The sequence below is a fragment of the Panulirus ornatus genome, chromosome 1, assembly GCF_036320965.1.
Source record: "Panulirus ornatus isolate Po-2019 chromosome 1, ASM3632096v1, whole genome shotgun sequence".
In the NCBI taxonomy this organism is placed as follows: Eukaryota; Metazoa; Arthropoda; class Malacostraca; order Decapoda; family Palinuridae; genus Panulirus; species Panulirus ornatus.
In genome coordinates, this window is record NC_092224.1 from 7,148,355 (window position 1) to 7,173,977 (window position 25,623).

Consider the following 25,623-nt stretch of genomic DNA (forward strand, 5'->3'; position numbering starts at 1 on the left):
CTGTGCATTATGTTAAGTGTACATGATGGATCATGTCCAAATCTTCACTTTCATGTCTTGGCACGTACCCGTCATTTTCAGCACGCAGGTCGAGCAATGATCAATCATATTCAATGCATGAAACAGGTTAGGCAAATTCTCATGAAGGTGCTGATGGCATGCGAAGCTGTTCATTGAAAACGAAGAACAAAATCTCTTAAAGGTGATCAATGAATGTCTGCTTTCTTAAACTAGAGACCTCAAGACTTATCTTCTCTTTTTACTATCTTTGCCTATCCACTCGATTTTAATACCATTACTATTATTATTATCATTATTATCATTACTGTCATCATCATCATTATCATCACTATCATTATCACTATTATTATTATTGTTCATTATCATTATCATTGTTATCATTACTCTTATAACTATTATCATTATCATTATCATAATTATCATTACTATTATCTTATGATCATCATTCACCTCACATGACCCATCCAACCACGGATTCGAGACACAGTTTTTAGCTGTATAGACAGACTGATTATCTACGTCACCGCAAACGATTTCTAAAAAAATTCCAAAAATGCTACGAAGTGTTGAATTATTCTAAAATTGGTTCTCAAATAAGGAAAATTTTAAGTTGAAAAAATATACAAGAAAAAAAAGATATCGAATTGGATCCACATTTCGCGTAGAATCATTAAGTGGTAATGGCTGGGGAGGAGTTGGAGGGAAGGTGCTTTATCTTCAGGCAACTTATCCATGTGAGAATTACACTCATTAAGTAGTTACACCACCTGGGAAAACTGCAACTACTTGACGATTTTCACAGCAAATGTCCTGCGGTCCAGTTCGCACGAACTGTGTGCTTTATTTTACTTCCAGTCCGTCCTGTACGACCAAGAAAGAGTCTCTGCAACACAGAGTAATAGAAAATAAAAGTTTTACAAAGGGAAGAGCCACACAGTGTTAGTTTACTGTGTAGGTATCAATGATCCCGGAAAGAGCGGACGGGCTTACACACACACACACACACACGGGTTATCACGCAAACACACATGTTGGAATGTTTATTACCCAACTTAACACCACAGGGGGTGAATCCATAATCTATATTACCTAACCAAATACAAACACGCTCAGACCCCAATGGAAATGAGGAGTCTCGCCCCCTCACTGTTCGCAGTCGGTGTAACAACAGCGTTTACAGTGGCGCACCTAGCATCAATCATGCGAAGTCCATCAAAACCCAATCACCTCTTCGCTACTTCAAGACCTTCTTCGGTGCGCGGGGCAATAAGCCGAGACGCCTCTGGATCATGGACCAGCTGAGAACTTATCTCTCAAGAGGTCGTAAAGGTTTAGGACGGTCTTATCTAAACAAACGTAAAGGTCATGATACAAATGGTTTCTGTTGGCCAACGTGACAGGGTTGGCCTTCAAGGTGAGACCCACACGATGCCTTGCTTGATGAGGTTCCATACAACCAATATGTAAAGGTCATGCGTCTTGACCTCGAGAGGGCAATAAACTATTCGGCCTTTTATGGCACAGTTATTGACCAGACGTGGAGATTAAAATGGGATGAGCTGGCTCCAAGTGGCTCTAGATACACGTAAGGGCAAGTGGGTCTGGATCTACCCCAGTACACAAATGACCACAGATGCAGGCATTTGTCAGCGGCTGTCGGTCTAATCCACCTCACGCGCTCACACATGAAGGCAAGTGTAAATGACTGTAGCTCTGGGCAAGGACAAGTGGCTTTATAAGATCCCAGCAAGTGAAAGTGGTCTTAGATCAGGGCGGGAACAGGTAACCCAAGACCGAGGCAAATGTAAGCAGCTCTCGGGCTCGCCATGTGGCCCAACATTCTGCCACGATCACACGTTACGCCTCCTGAGGCTCCATGGTGACCAGCTGATTATTCCCCAGCCGCTGGCATTTATCAAATCACATCCGTGCGTCATTTTGTCAACAATGGTGTCCATGTCCTTAAAACATTCCTGGGCATGGCTTCGTCCAAGAGTGACTTGTGGACCAGCAAGGTGGAATACTTCAAGAGCGGCAGGTGGAGTAGTATGCTGGATTACTTCAGGAGCGGCTGATGTACCAGCTTGGTGGAATACTTAGGAGCGATACGTGGACCAGCTTGGTGGAACACTTAAGAGCGATAGGTGGACCAGCATGATTGAATACTTAAGAGCGATAGGTAGACCAACTGGGTGGAATACTTAAGAGCGATAGGTGGACCAACTTGGTGGAACACTTAAGAGCGATAGGTGGACCAGCTTGGTGGAATACTTAAGAGAGACAGGTGGACCAGCTTGGTGGAATACTTAAGAGGGGTAGGTAGACAAGAACGATGGATCACTTAAGGGCGGCAGGTGGACCAGCTAAACGGATTACTTAAGAGGGACGGATGAGTAACAATGTGGAGCAGTATCGTGGATTACATAAGAGCAACATGTGGAGCAACACGGTGGATTTCATAAGAGCGGCAGGTGGAGCAACATAATGGAATACATGAGTACTAGGTGGAGCAACATAATGGATTACATGAGTACTAGGTGGAGCAACATAATGGATTACATGAGTACTAGGTGGAGCAACATAGTGGATTACTTAAGATCGGCAGATGGAGCACCATGGAAAATTTACTTTAAAAGCGACAGGTGAAGCAGCCACCTGAGTATACAAACAGCTGGTCGAGCTCTTCCCCCTGAAGAGTGAGGGAATTTTGACCAGCGCTCAACACGCAGTAGATGATGATCGCCCAGACAGGAGAGGTTACTGTAGGTGCTCACCTCCATAACGTCGACAGATATGCAGCTATGTTAAAAGTGACAGAATCAAGATAACCTAGCTACCAATGGGCAAGTTACGGCACAAAGAACACTCTCTCTCTCTCTCTCTCTCCCCGCATCCATAAAAATCCTTGTCCTCCCTCCATACATTTTTTCTACGGCTATGTCACACTTATGCCTTAGTACTCTGTCATCTCTCCTTTAGTCTTGTTTACCATCTGGCAAGGGTCCTGAAATATTTCAGGTCCATGTTTTGCGTCCGAAGGATCTTGATTACCTGTTTGAGGCGAAGCACTGATGAGGTGCTGCAGAAGCAGCCGCCTGACCGTGCATTCTAAGCGTCCACTGCGCCTAGAAATCTCACACGCACCTACATTTTCTTGCTTCCAGGCGAGCATTCCGGCTTTCTCCTCCTTAGAAAGGTAAGAGCCAATCATCTTGAGGCACAGGTGGAAAATATACAGCACCTAGACGTATAACTGCCAACATGAAGTGGTAACAGGAAGACAACAGAAATAACATCGTTCCCTAAAGATAGCCTGAGGCACACTGAGGTGGGATGCTGGTGTTCGTACAGTCAGATACACTAGTATCAACGACCAGATGCACGATGATATCACCCTGAGAGCGTAATATGCCTGTACCCGCAATAAACCTTGGCTATGTATCGCATCGGAAAACGTTTCTGCGGACACCGCACGTGTATGTGGTATATACGTATTTAGGAATATGCAGTTGGCCACAAGGAAAGTGAAACACGAAATCCGAGTGCTTTCGTGACAATCCACATCTTCAGAGATAAACATAATTAATTCCTGAAGATGTGTTATTATATATATATGTATATTCATACATATTCGCCATCTCCCGCATTAGCGAGGTAACGTTAAGAACAGAGGACTCAGCCTTTCGAGGGAAAATCCTCACTTGGCCCCCTTCTCTGTTCCTTATTTTGGAAAAGTAAATAGTGCATGGGAGGATTTCCAGCCCCCAACTCCCACCTGTTTTAGTAGCCTTCTACAATATGCAGGGAATACGTGGGAATAATAATGCTCTCCACCATTGAGGATTCGAACTCTGTACCATTGGTGTGGTAGCTGGATACGCTCACCACTCGGCAGCATATCCGAGTGGTTAGGGCACAACTAGCTACTACACAAATGGTACGGGGTTCGAATCTTCGATGTTGGAAGCCACTATGGGAAAGTATACGTTCACTTGCACACAGACACACACACACAGACACACACACACACACACACACACACTAACACGGGAAATGGCGAATAGTAAAAAACAAGAAAAAAAATTATATATATATATATATATATATATATATATATATATATATATATATATATATATATATATATATATATATATTCACTATAGTCGGATGAAATCACAAAAAGATTTTGATATACTTATGAAGGGTGCAAAACGCCCGTACATAGATTTCTAATGATATTACACAGGACTCCACACTTGCCTAAAGTGTGTGGGCTGGATAAAACATGTCATCCACCCCCGACCTCCCCTCCCACACACACACACACACACACACACACACACACACACACACACAATGACGATGTTTACAGAGGACCTCAGCCGTGAGACAAGAACTCTGGCAGACAATGCCCAGGACGACAACGACGCCGGTCTTACCTCACAACAGATGTTAAGTTCGCGATTCTAAAATTTCGTCTTATACCTTCATTCTCTCGCACTAGCCGGGTAAGACTCCCATGGGATGGACTTACACGATTTCCGAGGGACACTTAAAATTTCGCGTTAGAATTAACAAATCTATCGTCTGGCTCGTCGTAAATTCTCGGTGTCTGACTTACACGTACCTGCTGGTGTGTTGCAAGGGAGTTGGGCTGAGAGGCTTGTATGTACCTGCTGGTGTGTTGCAAGGGAGTCGGGCTGAGAGGCTTATAGACAATGCAGAACACCAGTGGTCTTATGTAAACAAGTGGCCAAAAGAATCGTGTATATAAGAATCATTGTAGAAATATAATGCCATGTTGAATATAAAATGAGAAAAAAAAATTCTAAATTCAATTACTGAAACAAAAACGATCTCAATTCATTCTTTTGGAGATAATTTCTTATATACAGATATACAAAAAGCATAGTCAAACATTCACTTTTATGCAGAGAGATGTTCATAGATACGATCAAAAAATCACAAATGGAGAAGCAAGGGTCATGCAGATGATTAGGAAATAAACTGAGCTTGCTGAAGATGTCCATCACAGAGAAAGAGAAGAAAAAAAAAAATAACCTAACAAAAATTTTGGTCTGGGAAGAAAATCTTGATAAATAAAACGTCTTAAACAACTGAGCCTCAACAAGAAAAATCTGCTGTACCAAAAAAAAAAAAAAAAGTAAAAGAAAACGATCGAGTTCTAACAAATACAGAGGCAGTGCGAACAAGGAAAAAAGAGCGAATCTGTAACAAGAGTGAGGGTTGTTAACGTGGCTCCAGCGGTACTCACATTATCAGGGAGGTTGACCTTGGCGCCGCTGAGCAGGAGGCTGGCCACGGCGTTGGGCTGGTGGCGTGTGCACGCCCAGTGCAGGGCCGTCCGTCCGCACTGTTGGTGAGGACAAGGAAGAGGAATGGGATGGAAAGGGAAAGAAGGGGTTGGGAAGGGAAAGGGAAATGGGATGGTGAGAGTTAGAGAGGAGTAAACACGAACGAGCAAATGAGAGGCAGGGTATGAGGATGGAGGTGTGAAGGAAGAGGGAAATAACGAGATAAAGATGTAGCAGGGAGAGAGAGGCAAAGAGGGAAAGAGGTAGCGGGAAAAAGGGCAACAGGGACGAGAGTCAAAGGGAGACATGCAGCAGGAAGAGGAGAACCAGGGACAAGGGGAAACGGGAAGTAGTAGGTAGTATGTAAGCAGGGAGAACAGAGTGGAGAGGGGGAAGGGGGAGATGTGAGAGGCCAAGCAGGTGTGGCAGCAGGAGGTGGCCAGGGAGCGTGGCGCCATGGAGCAGTGAGCCACGACACACCACAGGAAACCCCAGGAGGCGGCAAGCAGCCACCACACCACCACGGGCACCACACCACCAGTAAAGGAGAAGTCAGAAGTGATATGAAAGACAGGGAAGAACACGTAGAGTGAAAAAAAAGAAACAAGTAGAAGGAAAAACAGGGACAGGAAATGGAAGAGAAGTATAGGATACACAAAGGGTATGGAACACAGGAATGTAACAGTGAGAGAGCATCCAGGTGAAACACAGGAATGCAACAGTGAGAGAACATGAAGATGGAACACAGGAATGCAACAGTGAGAGAACACCAAGGTGGAACACAGGAATGCAACAGTGAGAGAACATCAAGATGGAACACAGGAATGCAACAGTGAGAGAACACCAAGGTGGAACACAGGAATAAAACAGTGAGAGAACATCAAGATGGAACACAGGAATGCGACAGTGAGAGAACGTCCAGATGGAACACGAGAATGCAACAGTGAGAGAACATCAAGATGGAACACAGGAATGCAACAGTAGGAATGCGACAGTGAGAGAACGTCCAGATGGAACACGAGAATGCAACAGTGAGAGAACATCAAGATGGAACACAGGAATGCAACAGTGGGAGAACGTCCAGACAGAGGCACAACAGAGGAACGGAAGAGAAGGTGACGTCATGGAGGGAAGCCGCACACAGTGGGGGGGAAATGTCAACAGGAAGGAGGTGAAGGGAGGGAACAAAGAGACGGAACGAGAGAGAGAGAGAGAGAGAGAGAGAGAGAGAGAGAGAGAGAGAGAGAGAGAGAGAGAGAGAGAGAGAGAGAGTGGTGGGTGGAGGAGGAGGAAAGAGGATGAGGTGCAGCAGCAGAAGCAGGGGAAGAGGGAAGGGGGAGAAGAAGAGAAAAGAATGAGAAGAATAATTGAGATTGAAGTCATTGGTGACAGAGGACGACATGAAGGTAGGCAAGGCCGGAATGGATGATATAGGATGACAGCGGAGAGAGGGACGGAACGAGTCAACAGTGAAAAAAAGACGAGAAGACAAAGGGGAAATAAACCAAGGGAATATAAAGAAACACAAAGAGAGAAGGGGGTTCACGACGGACGATAAGATTCAAGGAGGCGAGGGAAGGAGACGAACCAACCAGACGATAACAATGAGAGATGACGAATGATAAAAGCAGCCCATCGCTCGGTGGGGGTCACCCCGAGATGTGGGTCCGGATGAAAGACAAGAGCGGTCCGGAAATGATGATGACGGGTGGGGTTAGCAGGCCATGTGTGTGTGTGTGTGTGTGTGTGTGTGAGAGAGAGAGAGAGAGAGAGAGAGAGAGAGAGAGAGAGAGAGAGAGAGAGAGAGAGAGAGAGAGAGAAGAAGGTTGGGTGGGGGTAGGGGATGGGAGGGGGGAAGGGGATGGGGAAGAGGAGGGGAAGGAAACAGCTGATCAGTGTTCAGGCTGGATCACATGACTGCCGACAGACCACAAAATTCTACCATGGCGTGGCCATACTTGCTTCCTTACGTCTACCACTAAACTAAATCAAAAGAAGAATATATCTAACAAGGTGGACTAACTATAAGAGAGAAATACTATGTACAAAATGTTAATTCTGATCAAAACACAAGTGTACTTAAAGATGTGACGAAATCATCAGCTTACAAAGCAGCTGTGCTGTGTATCCAAACTAAATCAAAAGATGACATTTTTGTACAGAAAATAATTCATTTCTACAACACTACTTGTCTATCGATACTAGGAAGACCTATCTACTTAACAGTAATGCAACTTAGAAAAACACTTATCTATTATGAGATAAAAGTGCCAACTATGTAGGTTTCTTCACTTACTTAAATTAAAATCTACTGATACGATACAAGAAAAAATTCTACCAATAAAAGTGAATTAAAAACCAGTGGTAAATACAAGCTTCAGCATCACCATCACCAAGGCCGCCGCTCCCAGGCCAAAGCCAAAGTCTCAAGAGGTAACTACGAAAGGGGTTAGGTTACCAAGATGACCGGGGATCACTACAGGAGGTCAGGATGCAAGAAATTTCTACATGATATCCATACAGATCAAAATACAGGACTCGTTACTACATGGATCATACAAGGTCAAGGTCACTATACGTCTAGGAACATGGGTCTCTATAGATCAAGATATAAGAGTCACAACAGGTCAAGATACATTTCAACAGAAAACGATACGTGCGTCACAACAGGCAAGATACATTACAACAGAAAACGATACGAGTCACAACAGGCAAGATACATTACAACAGAAAACGATACGCGAGTCACAATAGGTCGATGCATGGGTCACAATAATTCAGGATATATGGGCTACAACAGGTGAATATACATGCGTCATAACAGGTCAAGATACATGCATCAAATCAGGTCAAGACACACTGGTTACAACAGGCAAAGATAAATGCGTGACAACAGGACAAGATACACTGGTCACAACAGGTCAAGATACAAGGTCACCACAGATTAAGATACACTAGTCACAACAGGTCAAGATGCAATGGTCACAACAGGTCAAGATAAAATGGTCACAACAGGTCAAGATACAATGGTCACAACAGGTCAAGGTACATGCGTGACACCATATCAATATATTGGTCACAACAAGTAAATATCAATAAGCACAAAGATACGAGATCATAAAACATACGTAAATGTTAACAAAACAGGAGAGAAAAACGCCAGAGAACATCAGAACTAAAACGAACTTTACACACACAAAAAAAAGGTCTCACATCAAACAGCAACAAACAGTAGTCTCAAACGGAGAAAATCTTGACCCCAAACAGACATCAACAGCAGCGGGTGCCGAGGTGGGGCGATCACCTTCCCGTCTCGGGAGCACCGTGAAACGCACTTGGGAAGAAATATAGACACTAGTCAAGGTGACAAGGAGCTGAAGAGAGCGCAAGCAAGCAGACGAAGATTATACCGAGGCGTGAGAAAGATGGTGTTGTTAAGGTGTGTGGAGACGATGAAGGGCTGGACGTGTAATGACTAACGTGCGAGACATGTAAAGATGCCGAAGATTACTCCCGGACGTGTAACTGACAGATTTAATCGCCTCATCGCTAAGTCAACCGAAGAAGACAGAACACGCTACAGGCAGAAGAGTTTATAAGCAAGACGCGTACAGGCGGAGGGGTCACAGGCCAGACATGTGGCGGAGATGATTATAGTCAAGAGACGACGAGAGGTGGATCAAGCAGGCTGAGCGGGACCTACCTCATCACTCAGGTTGACGTCGGCGCCTTCCTCAAGCAGGGCGAGGAGTTTGACAGTGTCCCCTTTAGCCGCCGCCCGACGGAGGTCCTCGCCCTCACCTCCTCCGATAACATCACCAGCCACACCCACTCCCGCGCCCACGCCCACGCCACCACCAGATGCACCACCAGGGACGCCCACCATTACGGACGCCTACGTCGGCTCATGTCCTGCAGAAGAGAAAAAATATACGTCATTAGTATGCTGCATGACGGGGGTATAAGAGAAAATCTGAGAATATAATTAAAAATCAAATACAAAAACAATCAGGTAAAAAAAAAATAAAACTACAGATGCACTAAGAATCGTGAGCCTTTCTCTAATCGGTCTTGATAGCGAATCTAAGGGTAGTGGCACAGGAAAATCCCGGGCTCTAGTTGAGGAGGTACACTCAAGTTAAGAGCCGGGAGCAATTCACCAACAGCAATCCATCCACGTCACCAAGCCCTCTTCATGTCACTTACTATAATTCCTACCTAACAGGACAGAGGCAAATCCAGGCACACGCCACCGAGATCCAAGAGAATGCCTCTCGCCATCGCACAGGTACGGAGGCAGGGCTTCATGAGTTTACATACAACCAAGAGGCCATTAGATTTCCTACCGTCGACAGACGCCTCACCATAATCCTTATGTAATCTCATCTAAATTACTGTGTAAAGTACTATCAGCTCGAACCTCTACTTAGTGGTTCAGTGTGCAGTGTGATTGGTCTACTATACATCAGTCTGCCGATATGGGCGGAGTGGGCGCCCCGTCACCACGGGATAAAAGGGGACATGGGCGTGGCCTTCTAGAGCAGAGATCATTTGTCAAAAATGGTGCCATAGAAAACGGGGTGGTCATGGGTGGAACACAGATGGAGGGGACATTGAGGAATACTAATACGGAGGAGAACCAGTGATCAAGTGGCACGAGCACTATAGAAAACGGGGTGGTCATGGGTGGATCACAGATGGAGGAGACATGGAAGAATACTAATAAGGAGGAGACCCGGTGATTAAGTGGCACGAGCACTGAGGATGTGAGAGGTGTTGGACGACAGAGGTGTTGGGTAGCTAATACGAATTCAAGACATGATGACGGAAGCACGAACTGTAAGCAATCAGTACGAGGTGAATGTGTCAAGGGAGACACAAAGCAATCAGACAAAAGAACAAACTTGAGAAAAGAAAGAATATGTTAGAGAAGTAAAACAACGGCATTTCAAATATCTAAAAATCTGATAAAAGGTAAAAAGGGGTTATCAAAAGGCCAGGTGAAATGTACAAACCATAATAAAGATAAGATCAATGAAATGGAAAAGTAGCAGATACCATGAACTCGTCCGTCCAGGACGCAAGGGTGAGGTGCTAGGTTATGGTTCCTGGCGTCAAGACGGCCCGCGAGGGTGATACCATCACCTGCACTGTATATTTTCCTGGACGATCTGAGACGTGCCGATGGACACTCAAGGGACTACTTCCGTAGCTTCCTCAGTAAAGGTGTTCATCTGAATCAACAATTCAGTCAGGAAGAATTTGGGTATACTAAATACTCGGTCAAGTGGGTGTTCAGAAAAAGTACATTCCTTGGCTGGATGTATTCTTTCCAGGTGCATCTATCCTTCTTGTCTGTGATCATGGAAAGGTGGAAAGTCTCAAGAATCAATATCAACAGAAACTTAACTTCTGAGATTTTCATAAATTTAGGCATTACAGTAATGTGTCCAAACGGGATCTGCACGCGTGCCATGGTGTATACGGCGAACACAATGGTTCTACTGTCCATACCTGATAATGTGGACATCCAGTCGGGAATGCGTAGCTGAAGTTACTCGGATTTATTAACATATCGATGACGTCGATAGACAAACGAAGACCATTCATGCGAGGGTAACTTTATGTGGGGAGGGTTGTCGTCCTGATGGGTGTGCAAGACATCACTGAGGTTTGCCATAAGGTTATCTCAACCGAGCGACCATACAATAAACCTAACCTGATGCTGAATACTTGCTTAACGACATCCTACAACTAGGTGCAGAGGGCTGTAAGATGCTCTGACGGTGCTGGCGTCTGATACCCTCCGAACTCCTCCTTTACTGGTACATAGGTTGCCTACCCCGATGGGACGAGGCCCATACTCCGTCCCCGCGTGCCTTACCATATACTCGGTGCTCAGCCTCGTAAAGTCGTCTGTTTGTTATCCAGCGCGCCAGGGGTGCGGCTGACGGGAACGCGAGCTGGTTGCTCCATGCTCTTAGGGGTCTCGGCTGACGGGAACATCGGGCTTCATACTCTGGGGGTCCGGCTGACGGGAACATTCGGACTTCATACTCTGGGGGTCCGGCTGACGGCAACGTTAGCTGGAGGCTTCATACTCTGGGGGTCCGGCTGACGGGAACATTCGGGCTTCATACTCTGGGGGTCCGGCTGACGGGAACATCGGGCTTCATACTCTGGGGGTCCGGCTGACGGCAACGTTAGCTGGAGGCTTCATACTCTGAGGGTTTCAGTTGACGGGAATGTTAGCAATGGGTCTCCATAACTGGGGTTCGTGTGACGGGAACTTGAGCTGAAGGCTCCATATTTTGATGTTCCAGGTCATAAGAGATTTTACCTTAGACCGTACGGTAGGGCGACGTGACACCTTGAGCACAATGATTTTAACTCTCATACAAAGACCCCTTGAGCATGATGACACTTCTGACTTGTGACTCTCGCCATCGTACTCGAGGATCAGGTAATCGTCCTTAAGTCGTCACACTCATGGGGCTAAGTCGTCATACTCAAGGGGTTTACTTGTGGTCATATACTGCTTGAGTATGATGAATATGATGATTTTCGTCTTCGTACTCATACAGCGACTGTCCTCAAATCATCGTACTCACAGGGCTGTCATCGCACTTAAGGGTTTTAAGTCGTCGTACTCACAGGGCGAAATTGTCGCACTTAAGGTGTTAAGTCGTCGTACTCAAAAGCGCATGTCGTCGTCCTCGAAGGGTTAGTTTCCCATCTACAGCTCTGGAAGGATCCTGGCGGTAAGGGTGAGAGTCGACACTCACATGGTCTGGCTTATGATAATGTTAGCTTAGTTCCCTATGAAGCTCAGGTTAACGGTGGAGTTTGCTTTGTCTGGGGCCACAACCCCAACACTTCAGCCGACGTTTACCAACGTCCTCATACTATGATTACCGAACGGAGCGGTAATACCACGGAGCACTGACATATATTCTACGAGTCACCTTGTGACCTTGGCGAATGTCAAGGTCATCTGTTTCAACTGTCTTGTGACAGACAGATACGCACGGACGCGCACACACACAAACACACAGAGGCCTCACACAAACGAACAAACATACACCCTCAACCCTCCAGGACCTCTCCACTGCAAGATGAATGGCCTAGGTGAAGACATCATTAAGCAGACGCATCACCTAATCCGTGAGGTGTAGCGTCTGTGGGACTGGTCATTAATAATTCATCACACAAGTATCATCATCATCATCATCATCATGATGCTGCTGCTGCCGCTGTGATGACCTCATACTTCATCTCTCGACGCATTCTATCATTTTTTTCCCGTTCTTATATAAAAATTTTACGAATGTCATGCCATTTATTTTTCCCCTTGGGCTATATGGACGAAGGATCGAGTCTTCTTTAACGTAAGTACAATTTCACCCTTGGATTAGAAAATCCGGTTTTCTTTAACGTATTCCAGGTTCATCTCCGAGTTAGACGGATGGTAAGCCTCAGTTTCCTTTCCAGTACGAGAGATCCTGAACGTAGGACATGATCAATACATACTGATTCGAGTAACTGTTTTCTCACATTACCATGTGTGGTACATAAACATGTGTACCGCACGTTATGGAAATAATTTCTGCAGCGTACACGACTTCCTCTCCTACATCTTCATAGCTGACCAGCTATATTGTAGCATCTACATAATCTTATATCGTGGACCACCTGTGTTGAAGCCTTGACAGCATCTCCATGGCTGACCAGCTGTGTTGAAGCCTTGACAGCATCTCCATGGCTGACCAGCTGTGTTGAAGCCTTGACAGCATCTCCATGGCTGACCAGCTGTGTTGAAGCCTTGACAGCATCTCCATGGCTGACCAGCTGTGTTGAAGCCTTGACAGCATCACCATGGCTGACCAGCTGTGTTGAAGCCTTGACAGCATCACCATGGCTGACCAGCTGTGTTGAAGCCTTGACAGCATCACCATGGCTGACCAGGTGTGTTGTAGCCTCTACATCTTTATATTTGACCAGAGGTGGTGTAGCCCATTCACTCCATGCCTCACTGCCTGCCTTCCTTATAGGTATGTTCCCCATGCCCTTCACCCCTCCTGTGTGCTCCATGACTGTTGATCCTTCCTACTATACGTGCGACTCCCTCACAGTGAAACCCCATCACAGACTTTATACGTGAAGCTTCATTACAGACTCTACATTGAAACTCCATCACAGACTCTACATGCGAAGCTCCATCACAGACTCTACATGCGAAGCTCCATCACAGACTCTACATGCGAAGCTCCATCACAGACTCTACATGCGAAGCTCCATCACAGACTCTACATGCAAAGCTCCCTCGGACTTTATACGTGAAGCTCCATCACGAACTCTACATATGCACTCTTCAACAGAACCTACACAAGCTGCTCCAAAACAGACCCTACAAGTGTTGCCCTCTAAGAGACCCTACACATACTGCAACATAACAGGCTTTACATATGCCGCCTCCTAAACACGTGCCATCCGTAAACAGACCCCCACATACCGCGTCCTCTAACAGACCAAACATGTGACGCTAATTCACAAACTACACGACACTTGGCGTCTGTGACTCCCATCACCTGAGAGAAGGATTAGGTTGTGTGGCGAGGCTGTGGGGTCGTGAGGATAGTGAGTGGCTGTGGGGTGGAGTTGAGCTGGGAGGTCGAGGAGGACTGACTGGGAGGTGAGGGGACCAAGCGGTGAGGCACAAGCACACCTGCAGGAGAGGGTTACGGGCGGGTGGGTGTCCTAATGAGGCTGACCACACTGGAACTGACGTACACCTGGGTAACTGTACACACTCTGGAAAATGTCTTTCCTTACGTGTATCAACGACCTCGTGAAATACAACCGAAAACTACAACTGCTTTAGAAAACTCGAAGGTGGTGGTCCTCAGGGCGAGGTGCTGGTGTGTGGTCCGCGACGCTCGTCCGTCACCCTCATGTGTCTCCCTGGAGTGGAATGTACCCATGTGTTCTGCGCACAGGGTCAGAAGACCTGTGGGGGGGGTTGGATTGTCATCCTTGTGGTTGAGGTGTTTTTGGCCATCGCTGCGCTCTTGCACCCAGTTATTGCTCATGGGAGATGCAGTACGTGAGCTCGCCTTAATGGCATCGCCAGCGATGTGCCGAAAACCACACCGCCTCCCAGGGAGGGTCAAGGAAAAACACAAGCAAAACTCACCTTACCTACACCCTGCATTGGCACACACGCACGCACGTGTGTGTGTGTGTGTGTGTGTGTGTGTGTGATCAACCCCTGCAGCTCAGTCAACGACAAAAGCTCTCCTGATGAGGGCCTGGTGTGCTAGGCTGTCTCTCGCTCCAGGTGTCTATATTTCATACGCTGTCAACCTGGGCGGTCTGAAGCAACTTCAGTTAACTACACAGCTGTTGTTGTCCGGAAAAGGTCCAGATGTTTTTTATGGTGTTTCTAATACTTATTATTTTCCTTGACATTTCCTATTACTCATTTGCTTCAAGTGGATCTAAATTACACATTCCACGAAAGTTGTCATTCCACTAATATTTGGATTTATCTATCCCTAAAAGAAGCTTGTGGACTGGGCCTTCTGGTAAATCTATCGTGTATATATACAATGTCATATCACGTATATCTTTCCAACCTGACAGAAGCAAGTGCAATAAAACAAGGTCCTTAGAAAAATCACTGGCTGCCTCGTAAACAAATATCCAATAACTTTGCAGTGAGACAAAAGTACTTCCAATAGAACTCCACTTCCACATATCGACATCCAGTTCATCGCAGCCAAAGAACCTTCCTACCTGAACCACACCACCATAGCTACGAACACCCCCCGAGAGAAAAGAAAACTTACTCCTGCTTCACAATTTACCAATCTGTACTCACAGATTCCTCCTTCTCCAACATGCGTGACACTGACTAAGCACATACACAAAGTAATGGCTCGATAAGGCCTGAATAACCGCTTTCCTAACCTAATCTCAAATTCTACCCGACTAGGCACAAACCCATCTGAAACAACACTCCTCAGGTATGCATGAGTTAACCTTTCTCGTCTGCATATGACCACCAACCATCTGTGTAACACTACACACACACACACAGATTCAACAAATCAAAGGATCCGTTACACCCAAGTATAATTATTGTACTTAAGACTATGAACACCTATTCCATAGCTGTCCTGCGCTCACCTCGCACAAACAAATTTATAGCATCACACTTGACGTGTGTTCCCGCCCGGTGGACGTGGCCAGCTTCCTGTGCGATACGTCGCTCCATAGAGGGGATTTCTGAGCAGGAACGTAAAGAAATACCTCGCATAATTGCTCAACACTCGAACACCAACGTCACGTGTAAGGAACGATACATGCCCGTCGGCCCATCAGACTCAGTGGGGGAAAAAATATAGTTCTAATTGCAGTCTATTTTTGAAACCCCCCCCAAAAAAAGCACGTGAACTTTACGCTTAATCTTAATGAGGTATGAAAATAAAGAAAAGAAATGGAAGAGGTTGCTGTAAAGAGAGAGAAAAAGAATAATCTTTGAATACTGATAAGAAAAAAGTTTTTACTTTTGTCAAAAGAAAATAATACTATAAAGGACTTGATATCATAGGAATCCGATCTCCAGACCACCAGCTTCCTGCTGACATATGGAGAGCTTAACTGCATTAACATGATCTGTGGGCCATTTATTATGTCTAGGTTGTTTATTCCACACTAGCAGTGTCCGTGGTTCTACCGGACCCAAACTCCATAAAAGAGAAAGAAGGACTAGGAACTGTGAATGAAGCGATGTCTGAACAAGAACTAAAAGTAGAGGGACCCACGTGATCGTACACACTTGGTAACACTGAGGAACAAATGAACTTCGAGAAGCGTCCGGAGTGGATGACCTCGATGTGGGCAGCAAAGGATCTTCGGATGTGGCACACACAAGTATTCCTATTGTTATAGAGCAAGTGCTTTGAGCAAAGAGCTAGAGCTTGCTACGAAAGTCTCCAGTACCCAGCCTACTACGGTCGTAATTTCAACAGATTCTTTGAAAACTTCATGGAAACTGAGGTCATCTTGCGTCATCATTCCCTAAAACTTTGACGCATTTTTCTCATGTTGTTCTGTTTTAATCTTGTTTTCGGTGCGTGATTTCATTTCTTCGCTCCCATCATACCAGACGACGTGTAACCATTTCCCAGGCGACCATCAAGCTACCTTCGGCGGTTTACTGAGAGTCGCATTCGTGGGTTTTCTGTACCCTCCTCAGTAGACGAGATTACCACAACAAGTCTTGTGTTCTCCACCGAGGACGGTACGTGGCTCTACTGTGTCGCTATCACTGTCACCTGAGAGAATAAGAAAGAGCCAGGGAGCAAGTACAGCACCCAGGGGAACAACGGGACTTACAACAAAGGAGGTCGTGGACATCGTACGGTTGACTGTCACTCATTGAGATATGTTTGTTACAATATCCTAACGTCCTGGTAACGCCCTCTCTACGCACTTGATGGCCTGCCACTCCATGACCAAATTTGTCAAAGGCCTGAACGCGAGTTCTTCAAACAGAATCAGTATTCCCTTTTGTCCCTCAAGGGTTTCTAGCATCCCATTAAAGGAGAATTTACGAGGGATATTGTCTGATGCCCTATCTTGGGGTCATCATCTTAAATACTACTTTAAACTTGTGATATAAAATGTTACTGCATTTTTTTTTTTCTCATAGGTAACCGTTCCGTGAAGCGCGAACGAGACTTTCTTCCATGAATGTTTAAGTTTAGAGCTTTGGTTAGGTAACGTGAGGTTACGTAAGCTTAGCTGAGCTGAGCTTTGGGTTTACATATGTCTCGTCAGGTTAGGATGGATCCCCTGACTGCGCCATTCGTCTTGGTTTCCTGACTGCTCTCGTGTTCAACTCGCCGAACATTACTTACTGCCGCCATTTCTTCTCGAGCGCGTTACTACCTCAACTGGGCAGTTAAGCAGTTTTTAATCAATCTAGGATGATACAAGCGTCATATTTTCTTTTACTAAAGATGTTAAAGTCTCTGACATTATTTTTTTTCACGTTTTTCCTTAATTACGACGAGTTTCCAGGAGGGTGGATGTGCAGCATGAGACACAGACGCGATGCCTATGGTTCTACAGAGGTCGGATGGCGTGACCATTGATTACTAACGTGCTTCACGCTGGGGAGGTAATGCTGACGAAGACTTTCTTTTTAGGATCGTCAAGCCTGATTATGTGTACTCTACCAACACTGTGATGTGGAATGCCTTCTTAAGAATGTCGTTTACTTCTTTACTCTCATGTTATCCGTGTACAAATTTTCTTTACTGCCTATGTCACCCGGGTATGTATCTTCCTTTAGTTATGTCATCCATGTATGAATCATACTTTACTGTCACATCACCCGTCTATGAATGCTCCTTTACTGAAATGTTAACCATGTATGAATCCCTCTACACTGTCGTGTCATTAATGTATGAATACTCTATTACTGTTATGTCATCCGTGTTGAAATCCTCCTTTAACATCCATGTATGGATATCTTCCTCTGTATGTAGGGAGATCATATTAACTGTAGTTTCTCGACTTTACCTTAGCATTAGACAAAGAGTATTTCAGATTCATCTATATTTTTCTTTAATCTCTTTCATTCTCTCATATCTGCAGTTTTTAATTTGTTGAAATATCTTCAATTTTTTTTTTTTCACCGTCCAACCCTTGTTCCCTCTGGGGTAGAGAGTCCAGGCGGCTAAGAAGGACTGTGACTAATTCCCTTCGTCTATACAAGACTCGAGGTTTTCATGGCCCGCTGTGTTTATTGATTCTCTTTTTCGGGGATATGCTTGATGCATACTTCGGTAAAGTTCGAGCCTGTTTTCTCCATGCACTAAGTTAGGGTCAAGTTACTGCACACACAATACTCTTCCAGTGAATGATCAACAGTCCTTCGTTAATCTTTTTACCCAGTTTATGTAACTGAACGATGCCATAGGGTGGCCACTGCCACTGAAGGGTTTAGACTCACTGTACAAACCCATCTACACCTTCGTCAGGCTCCGGCCTAAGTTGTGGCAGCTGTGTGACGTCAACTCTTCGTTGTTCGTGAGCAGAAAGCCTTAGATAATCGTTCATTCCTATATCATGCCACATTCACCACACGAGAAAAGTTTCCCTAAGTGTATTCAGGCACTCAGCTAGAGTGTTACCTCAGTACCCACCTCAGGTTCAGCACACCAACGTCCTCTAGAAAAATTGAATTCGTCCTGAGGCGTCCCTGATTATCACCGCAGGTTTCAATGTCCCTTAATTGCTCAGGTAATTCAAGGGGTCAGGCGTCGGGTGGCCTATATATATGAAGGCAATTACTGAATCATGGTTTACAGGTTTGATAACAGACACTTCCACAGCATCGTCTGGAGACCTTCACAGTCCGGTGTGAATGATCCCAAACTGTTATCTACACTGCTTGGGTGCAGCAGAGGGACTGTGGGTAAAACGTAGTGCAAGTCTTCGCAAAATTACTCAAGGGATTGGGATCGAACCCTGGTGTTAATTGTGTCTACTGGATGATAGCAGCGGGAACACGAGTGTTGAAGCGTAGAGCTGTTACATTTTAAACCACATGGAAAGCAGGGAGGAGACAGGAGGCTGTTCGAGACACACAAGTGAGTCCTCAGACGCGGCTCACTTTCCCACACCTGATGTGTTGGTATTATACCGTGCATCATCTCAGTACTATAATCTGTCCCGCATCATGTGCTACATTCCCAATCATCGTTCCTCAACGCGTGATAAATCTTAGTCTGACGCCAACATACGTCTGACACCACTGTTACCCCTCTCCCTCTCACCATGTGTCACGTATCGTGCGTTACCTTCGCCCATTACCACATGCCTCACACTACATGTTTCCTGTACCGCGTCTCCTTGCCCCATACATGCGTCACCTCCCTCTATCGCCAGGTTTCCATGCGTAACCTCCCCACCACGTCATCGCATCATCATCATCATCACTCCTCTCACTACGAGCTTCTTTTATGTACTATTTCCAGTTTCTTATCATCGTGTCTTATGACATGTTCCTGCCTTAATCCCTAGCAACTCCGTATTATGTACTACTTCTACCATGTGTCATCCTCTCAACACATGGTACCGTACCTCACGCCAAGTGTACCCTCCTCACTAACATGCGTCTCGTACCATGTATTACCTGTCTACTATCACGTTTCTTGTGTTGCAAGTCATATACGTCACCAGAAGTTTGGCTTCGTGTGTTACGTCCCACCCCATTACCCACATAGCCAAGTCTCGCATCGTATGACACCTTCATCCACTGTCTATGTGTTTCGTTATATCAGCCACGTTTCTCACAGTTTGCTACGTAGCTCAGGTCACTATGTGTTACCTTCTCCACCTGCGCATGTCACACAGTGTGCTACCTCTCCCCAGCCATGACGTGTCTTGCACGATATTTTACATCCTAATCACGTAGTGTTCCGCAGCGTGTGTTACCTTCCCCCCTACATCAAGTGTTGTACAGTTTATGTTACCTTTCCCTACACCAAGTGTGTCACACCATATGTCTTCCTTTCCTCCAACACCATGCGTCTCGCAGCATGTGTTACCTCCCCCCTGACACCTATGTCTCACATCCTTTACCACCAACCCCTACCAACATGCCATCACGTACCACGCACAAAGTGTAGCCCCTCGCCCCATCCTGCACCTTCCCGTGTGGCCCTTGGTCATCAACGTCTGCCTTCTTTCACTCTCTGATAGCCATCAACCATTGCACAACTTCCTCTCCCGCTCTCCCTACACCCCTGAAATCACACCACCTTCAAAGCCCAGAACCGGTACACCAGTTCCACTGTAACCCCCCACCCACACACACACACACACCAGGAGTCATTCATACACACGAGCGGTAGTCCATACACATCAGATGTCGTCTATGCAAACCAGCAGTCATTCCAACACATCAGATGTCGTCCCTACACACCAGTAGTCGTCCCTATACACCAGCAGTCGTATATACATATCAACAGTCGTCCATACACACCAGCAGTCATCCATACACACCAGCAGTCGTCCATACACACCAGCAGTCGTCCATACACACCAGCAGTCGTCCATACACACAAACACACCAGCATCGTCCATACACACCAGCAGTCATCCATACACACCAGCAGTCGTCCATACACGCCAGAAGTCGTCCATACACACCAGCAGTCGTCCATACATACCAGCAGTCGTCCATACACGCCAGCAGTCGTCCATACACAACAGCAGTCATTCATAGACACCAGCAGTTGTCCATACACACCAGCAGTCGTCCATACACACCAACACACCAGCAGTCATCTATACACACCAGAAGTCGGTCCGACACACCAGCTGTCGTCCTGCCGCTCGAGGAGTTGACGGCGCGTGACGGCCCTGCTGTGAAGACCCTGTGAGTTTTCGGCAAATCCTGTGCGTCCTGGGAGGCGGCTGTGATGATGTCCTCTCTGATAGTCCCGCTGCCTCCCAGCGGACGTCCCAAGGTGTACCTCCCGCAGTGTCTGGACCGTGACGACGACGACGACGGTCCTTTGGGCCTTAACGAGGCGCGGTGTTGACCTTGCTAGCCATAATCTCCAAGTCAGAAATCACGACCTCTGTTATCTTCTTATCTCTCGTGCCATTTCCTTCGGTGATTTTTCTTGATCATGGGGACAACTGGTTTTCTATCAAAGGGGACAAAAGTGGCCGTAGTGATGGGTAAAAAAAAATCAATCAATCCCCTGCTTCGGTGGCTGAAGAAGGAAGCCTCAGGAATGAGGAGCGGGATAACGAGCCCTGATGGTGCTGGTGGGCTTCATGTGGATCGTCTTTCGTCATGTCACGAGCTCAGCCTTAACCCTGCAACATGAAGCCCACCTGATACAGGGACCAGGTGGGGTGTGTGTGTGTGTGTGTGTGTGTGTGTGTGTGTGTGTGTGTGTGTGTGTGTTATTACCCTATATGCATGTAAAGGGGGGCCAGCCTCACACTCGTGGGACCAACCTCCCTACCGCAGTTTTTTATATTTGCCGCTGTCAGCGGGCAGATTACTATGCACGTCACGCTCACCTTCTGAGCGGTAGCGCAAAAGGATTATAGACTTCACAGAGGGTCTTTGTCAAACCCTGGTGGGCGGATAATTATGACATAAACTGTGAGCAAAAAGTGTTTTCCCGTCCCTCCTCGCTATTCTTTAGCTCAGTGTCCTGTCGCACCGTCCTGCTTAGTGGTTCCTCTCCATTTCAGTATTTTCTTACATACTCAGTAGTGGAGCTCTGGGAAGAATTTTGATTATGGTTACCATGTCACTCTATAATCTTCCATCTCTCTCTGTAGATAAGGTCAGGGATTCCAACCCCTTACTAAAAGCTCAGCAGTCTTGGCTTCAATACAGTCTTCGTCGCAAGACAATGCATGGCCTCTCGAACTCTATGTCTTCTCAAGCGGAGTGACTAAACTGGTGACGCTTCCCTTTGATTCTGGTCGAGTATGTGTGTTAAGCAAGTGGAACATCTCCATACGCTCAGCCCATACTCGGGTAATGTACCTCCCTCACCATCCTTCTAATACGATTTTCTTGAGAAAAATTGGGCATTGTATTTGTGTGAAGTCCGTCTCGCCACGAAAGCTCTTTGGTTGACTCTCGTCACTGAGGTGGTAATCGTCTTATCTAATTTTAGTGATCGTCGTATTTATCAGTCTGCATTAACTTTTGAATCTCATGAGCAATGCTTCTCACCAGTGCTGAAGCAATCACGATTACCATGTTATTCCCACAAGCCTGACGTCATCCACAGGTATATTCAGCCATGACTCAAGCCACCCCTCTAGCAAGTCATTTACATAGATCAGGAATAACAGCAACCCCAGAACCGAGCCCTGCGGGACGCCACTGGTTACCTTCGCCCAGTTTGAAAAGGCACATCTAAAGTGTCACCCTCACTTCGATACCTCTCGAATCACCGAAACAGAAACATACAGAAACATTCGTCCTTCACCTACCAGGACTTCTACATTATGTTCAACAGTCTCGTACTTAAGACAGTGTCAACGTCATGTGTCAGTCTAAAAACGGGGACACGTTCGATCCATTTCTTTTCCATGAGACTCGCTTCGTAATATGAGTCTAGTACATCTGGTATGTATTCTCTGAAGCCATGTTGCCTCGTGATCAGGCAGCTTATACATCCAAGGTGGTCACCTGTTTGTTTTCTCATAAATCACTGAAAGGAATTTGCTCACTGCATACGTTAGTCTTCCTTACCTGAAGTTAAAGGGAACTCCCAGTCGCTTAACTTTATGAAGAGATGAAGAGAACAACGTCTGCTTTCCTCTGCTCCCGTGGTACTAATCCCTCATCTTGTGATTATCTAAACAGCTTCTTCAGTAGCTCGTCAAGGGTTTCAGCACACTACTGGAGTACGTATGTAGAGCGAGATACCATCGGCATCATGTGCCTTATATGGGTCTCGTTCCTTCATGGATCGAGTCGAGCCCCTCCTAATGAATACAACGCTTTCCATGTTATACTCCCGGTCCCACTCGGGTAGTGCTGGGGGCTGACTTATCTTCAGTGATTAACATACTTTCGAACTACCAATCAACTCCTCACATACAGCCTTCTCGGCCATCAGATCCCTTCCCACTGAGTTTAAGTCTCTTCCTTAACAGACAATTGTCCAGCGACAGATATGTGGTACAGACTCGGCTGTTCACTGATGTTTTCCACATTATTTCACAGTCCTTCTATCTCCCTCTTTTCATTTTTCTATACTTATTCCTTTCTCACTAATACCTTTAGCACAGTCTGACTTATGTCCCATCAGTATCTATCCCAAAGCATATCCCTGCTTGGCCCTCTGACTTTCCCTAAACCCACCTTCTTGATCTCTGTCCCTGTTTCTCATTCTCTCATCCCTCGACTGTGCTCCTCATAACATAATTCACAGCCCGCATCACCTTGTTCATCTCAGCGTAGTTTCCCTTCACATACTTTGTCTTCATGTGTGGTACCATTTCTGTCTCCTTGGGTGCGTCCTTAACCACGACCACTGCATGATCAGTGTCAACATGAGGCGGGCCACAGACTGAGGCTGTCTACTTCTAGGCTGTTGCGAGAAAATGTGTGACTGTAATTACTGTTTGTGTGTTACGCGGATCGAGTTAGATACTCGTGTTGCCCCGTCTCTTACCTTGTTTATGTACAGAGTCATTACTTCATTGTGTCTGCTCACACACACACACACACACACACACACACACACACACACACACACACACACCGGCTCCAAGAGGAGGATGAAGAGCTGGGATTGACTGTGGGCCGAATACCTCGCCCAGGATTGGAACCCATGGGGCCTTTCCCTAAGTAGGTACGTGTACGTGTGTGTGTGTGTGTGTGTGTGTGTGTGTGTGTGTGTGTGTGTGTGTGTGTTCGCATACGGGAAGGGATTTTCACACTCATGGGGCCCTACCTCCTGTTGGATGATGACAAATTAGCCACAATGAGCAAATTAAATACCCAAAACGCCAGAGACACAGCGTATAAAATTATAACAACAGATAACAGAGGGGCTCCTCTGCTCAGACAGCTGGTAAATAACAGGAACTCACTGGGTAGGCCTTTAGACTCTTCATGAAAACCGTTTGGGCAGCTTCAAGCACGGTGCACGACACCAGCCGAGTTACAATACAGAGCACATGAAAACGTGCTGCACCAACCAGCCTGCTGAACCAGGCCTTCCCCAGGGAAGCCTGGTCGGAGACTGAACTGAGGGTACAGACGACAGCTACTTTCCGTCTGCGTCAGCTAAGACATGTACGTTGAACCTCACACTGAGTCTGGCCAACAACGGAAGGCTATTCTTCCAGTGACGTAGGCTCTTAACAGAATATAATTCCACTGGTGCGAGCTAACAACAATATTCCTCCCATGACGCGGGCTAATAACAGCAGTGAATATTTCCAGTGACGTGGGCTAACAGTAGCAGAATATTCTAAGATCAAGTGCCGTTTGATAACAGCAGCAGAATATTCCTCCAGTGCCGTGTGTTAGCAACAGCAGACTATTCTTCCAGTGCCGTGGGCTTACAACAACAGAATATTCTTCCAGTGTCGTAGGCTCACAACAGCAGAATATTCTTCCAGTGTCGTAGGCTCACAACAGCAGAATATTCTTCCAGTGTCGTAAGCTCACAACAGCAGAATATTCTTCTAGTGTCGTGGGTTCACAACAGCAGAATATTCTTCCAGTGCCGTAGGCTCACAACAGCAGAATATTCTTCCAGTGTCGTAAGCTCACAACAGCAGAATATTCTTCTAGTGTCGTGGGTTCACAACAGCAGAATATTCTTCCAGTGTCGTGGGTTGACAACAGCAGAATATTCTTGCAGTAGCGTGGGCTAACAATAGGTCATTCTTTCAGTGGTGTGAGAGTAACACAACAAAGTCTAACAAGTTTGTAAGATCATAATAACTTCCAGTCTTGTGTGATTATGAGAGAATATCTTCCAGTTGTGTACCATTTAACACTACAATATCCAGTGGTGAGGTTACGACAGTAAGATCTACCACTGGTGAGATTACGACCCAATGATATCATCCACTGGTTCGAGATTATAACCATCAAAAATTTCCACTCTCGCGGTAATACGCCTGATAACAAAAATTAAACTGAATAATAATAATGATATTAAATAATAATAATAATGCTAATGATAATAACAACAACAACAACAATAATAATAATAATAATAATAATAATAATAATAATAATAATAATAATATAATAATAATAATACCACCTGAAGTCTTCTAATAACCTGTGCCAAACTTTCATAACTCTGAGTTTTGATATAAGGACAACAGTTTAGCACTGACACGTGTGTAGCTTTCCCCTGTCTTCTGGACCACAACACTGTCTGGTTGTGTGGGCCTACGTCACTGAAATCATTGCTCTCTTGTCATCCACCACCAGTGGAAAAGACTATGCTCCCTCGTAAGCCCAAACCAAGGAAAGACTTAGCTTTTAGATAACCCTAAACTAATGAGAACTTAAGGTGTGTTGTTACACTACGCTAATGGACGCATCGTGCTTGCAGTCCTATACCCATGGAAGATTTTGCTGTGTCGTAAACCGACATCAATGGGCGACTTCACTTTCCTTGCAACCCTAAAGAATGGCTTCGCTTTGTGACAATCCCACACGAAAGAAAGATTATGCCGTGTTGTGCCCAAC

General features: G+C 45.8%; 1 protein-coding gene across 4 annotated transcripts in view; it reads right to left on the reverse strand.

Annotated features, from left to right (window-relative positions):
* Positions 1-25,623, reverse strand: part of dgo (ankyrin repeat domain containing protein 6 diego) — an 858,998-nt gene that overhangs the window by 512,489 nt on the left and 320,886 nt on the right. For 3 of the 4 annotated variants that reach the window (XM_071671938.1, XM_071671846.1, XM_071672032.1), the window contains 2 exons: positions 9,043-9,251; positions 5,300-5,398 (listed from right to left, as the gene is read on the reverse strand). In XM_071671938.1, the coding sequence (XP_071528039.1) occupies positions 5,300-5,398; positions 9,043-9,225 (282 nt within the window). In that variant the 5' untranslated portion in view covers positions 9,226-9,251. The remainder of the gene's footprint in view (positions 1-5,299; positions 5,399-9,042; positions 9,252-25,623) is intronic. The other variant, XM_071672125.1, reaches the window with a different exon arrangement.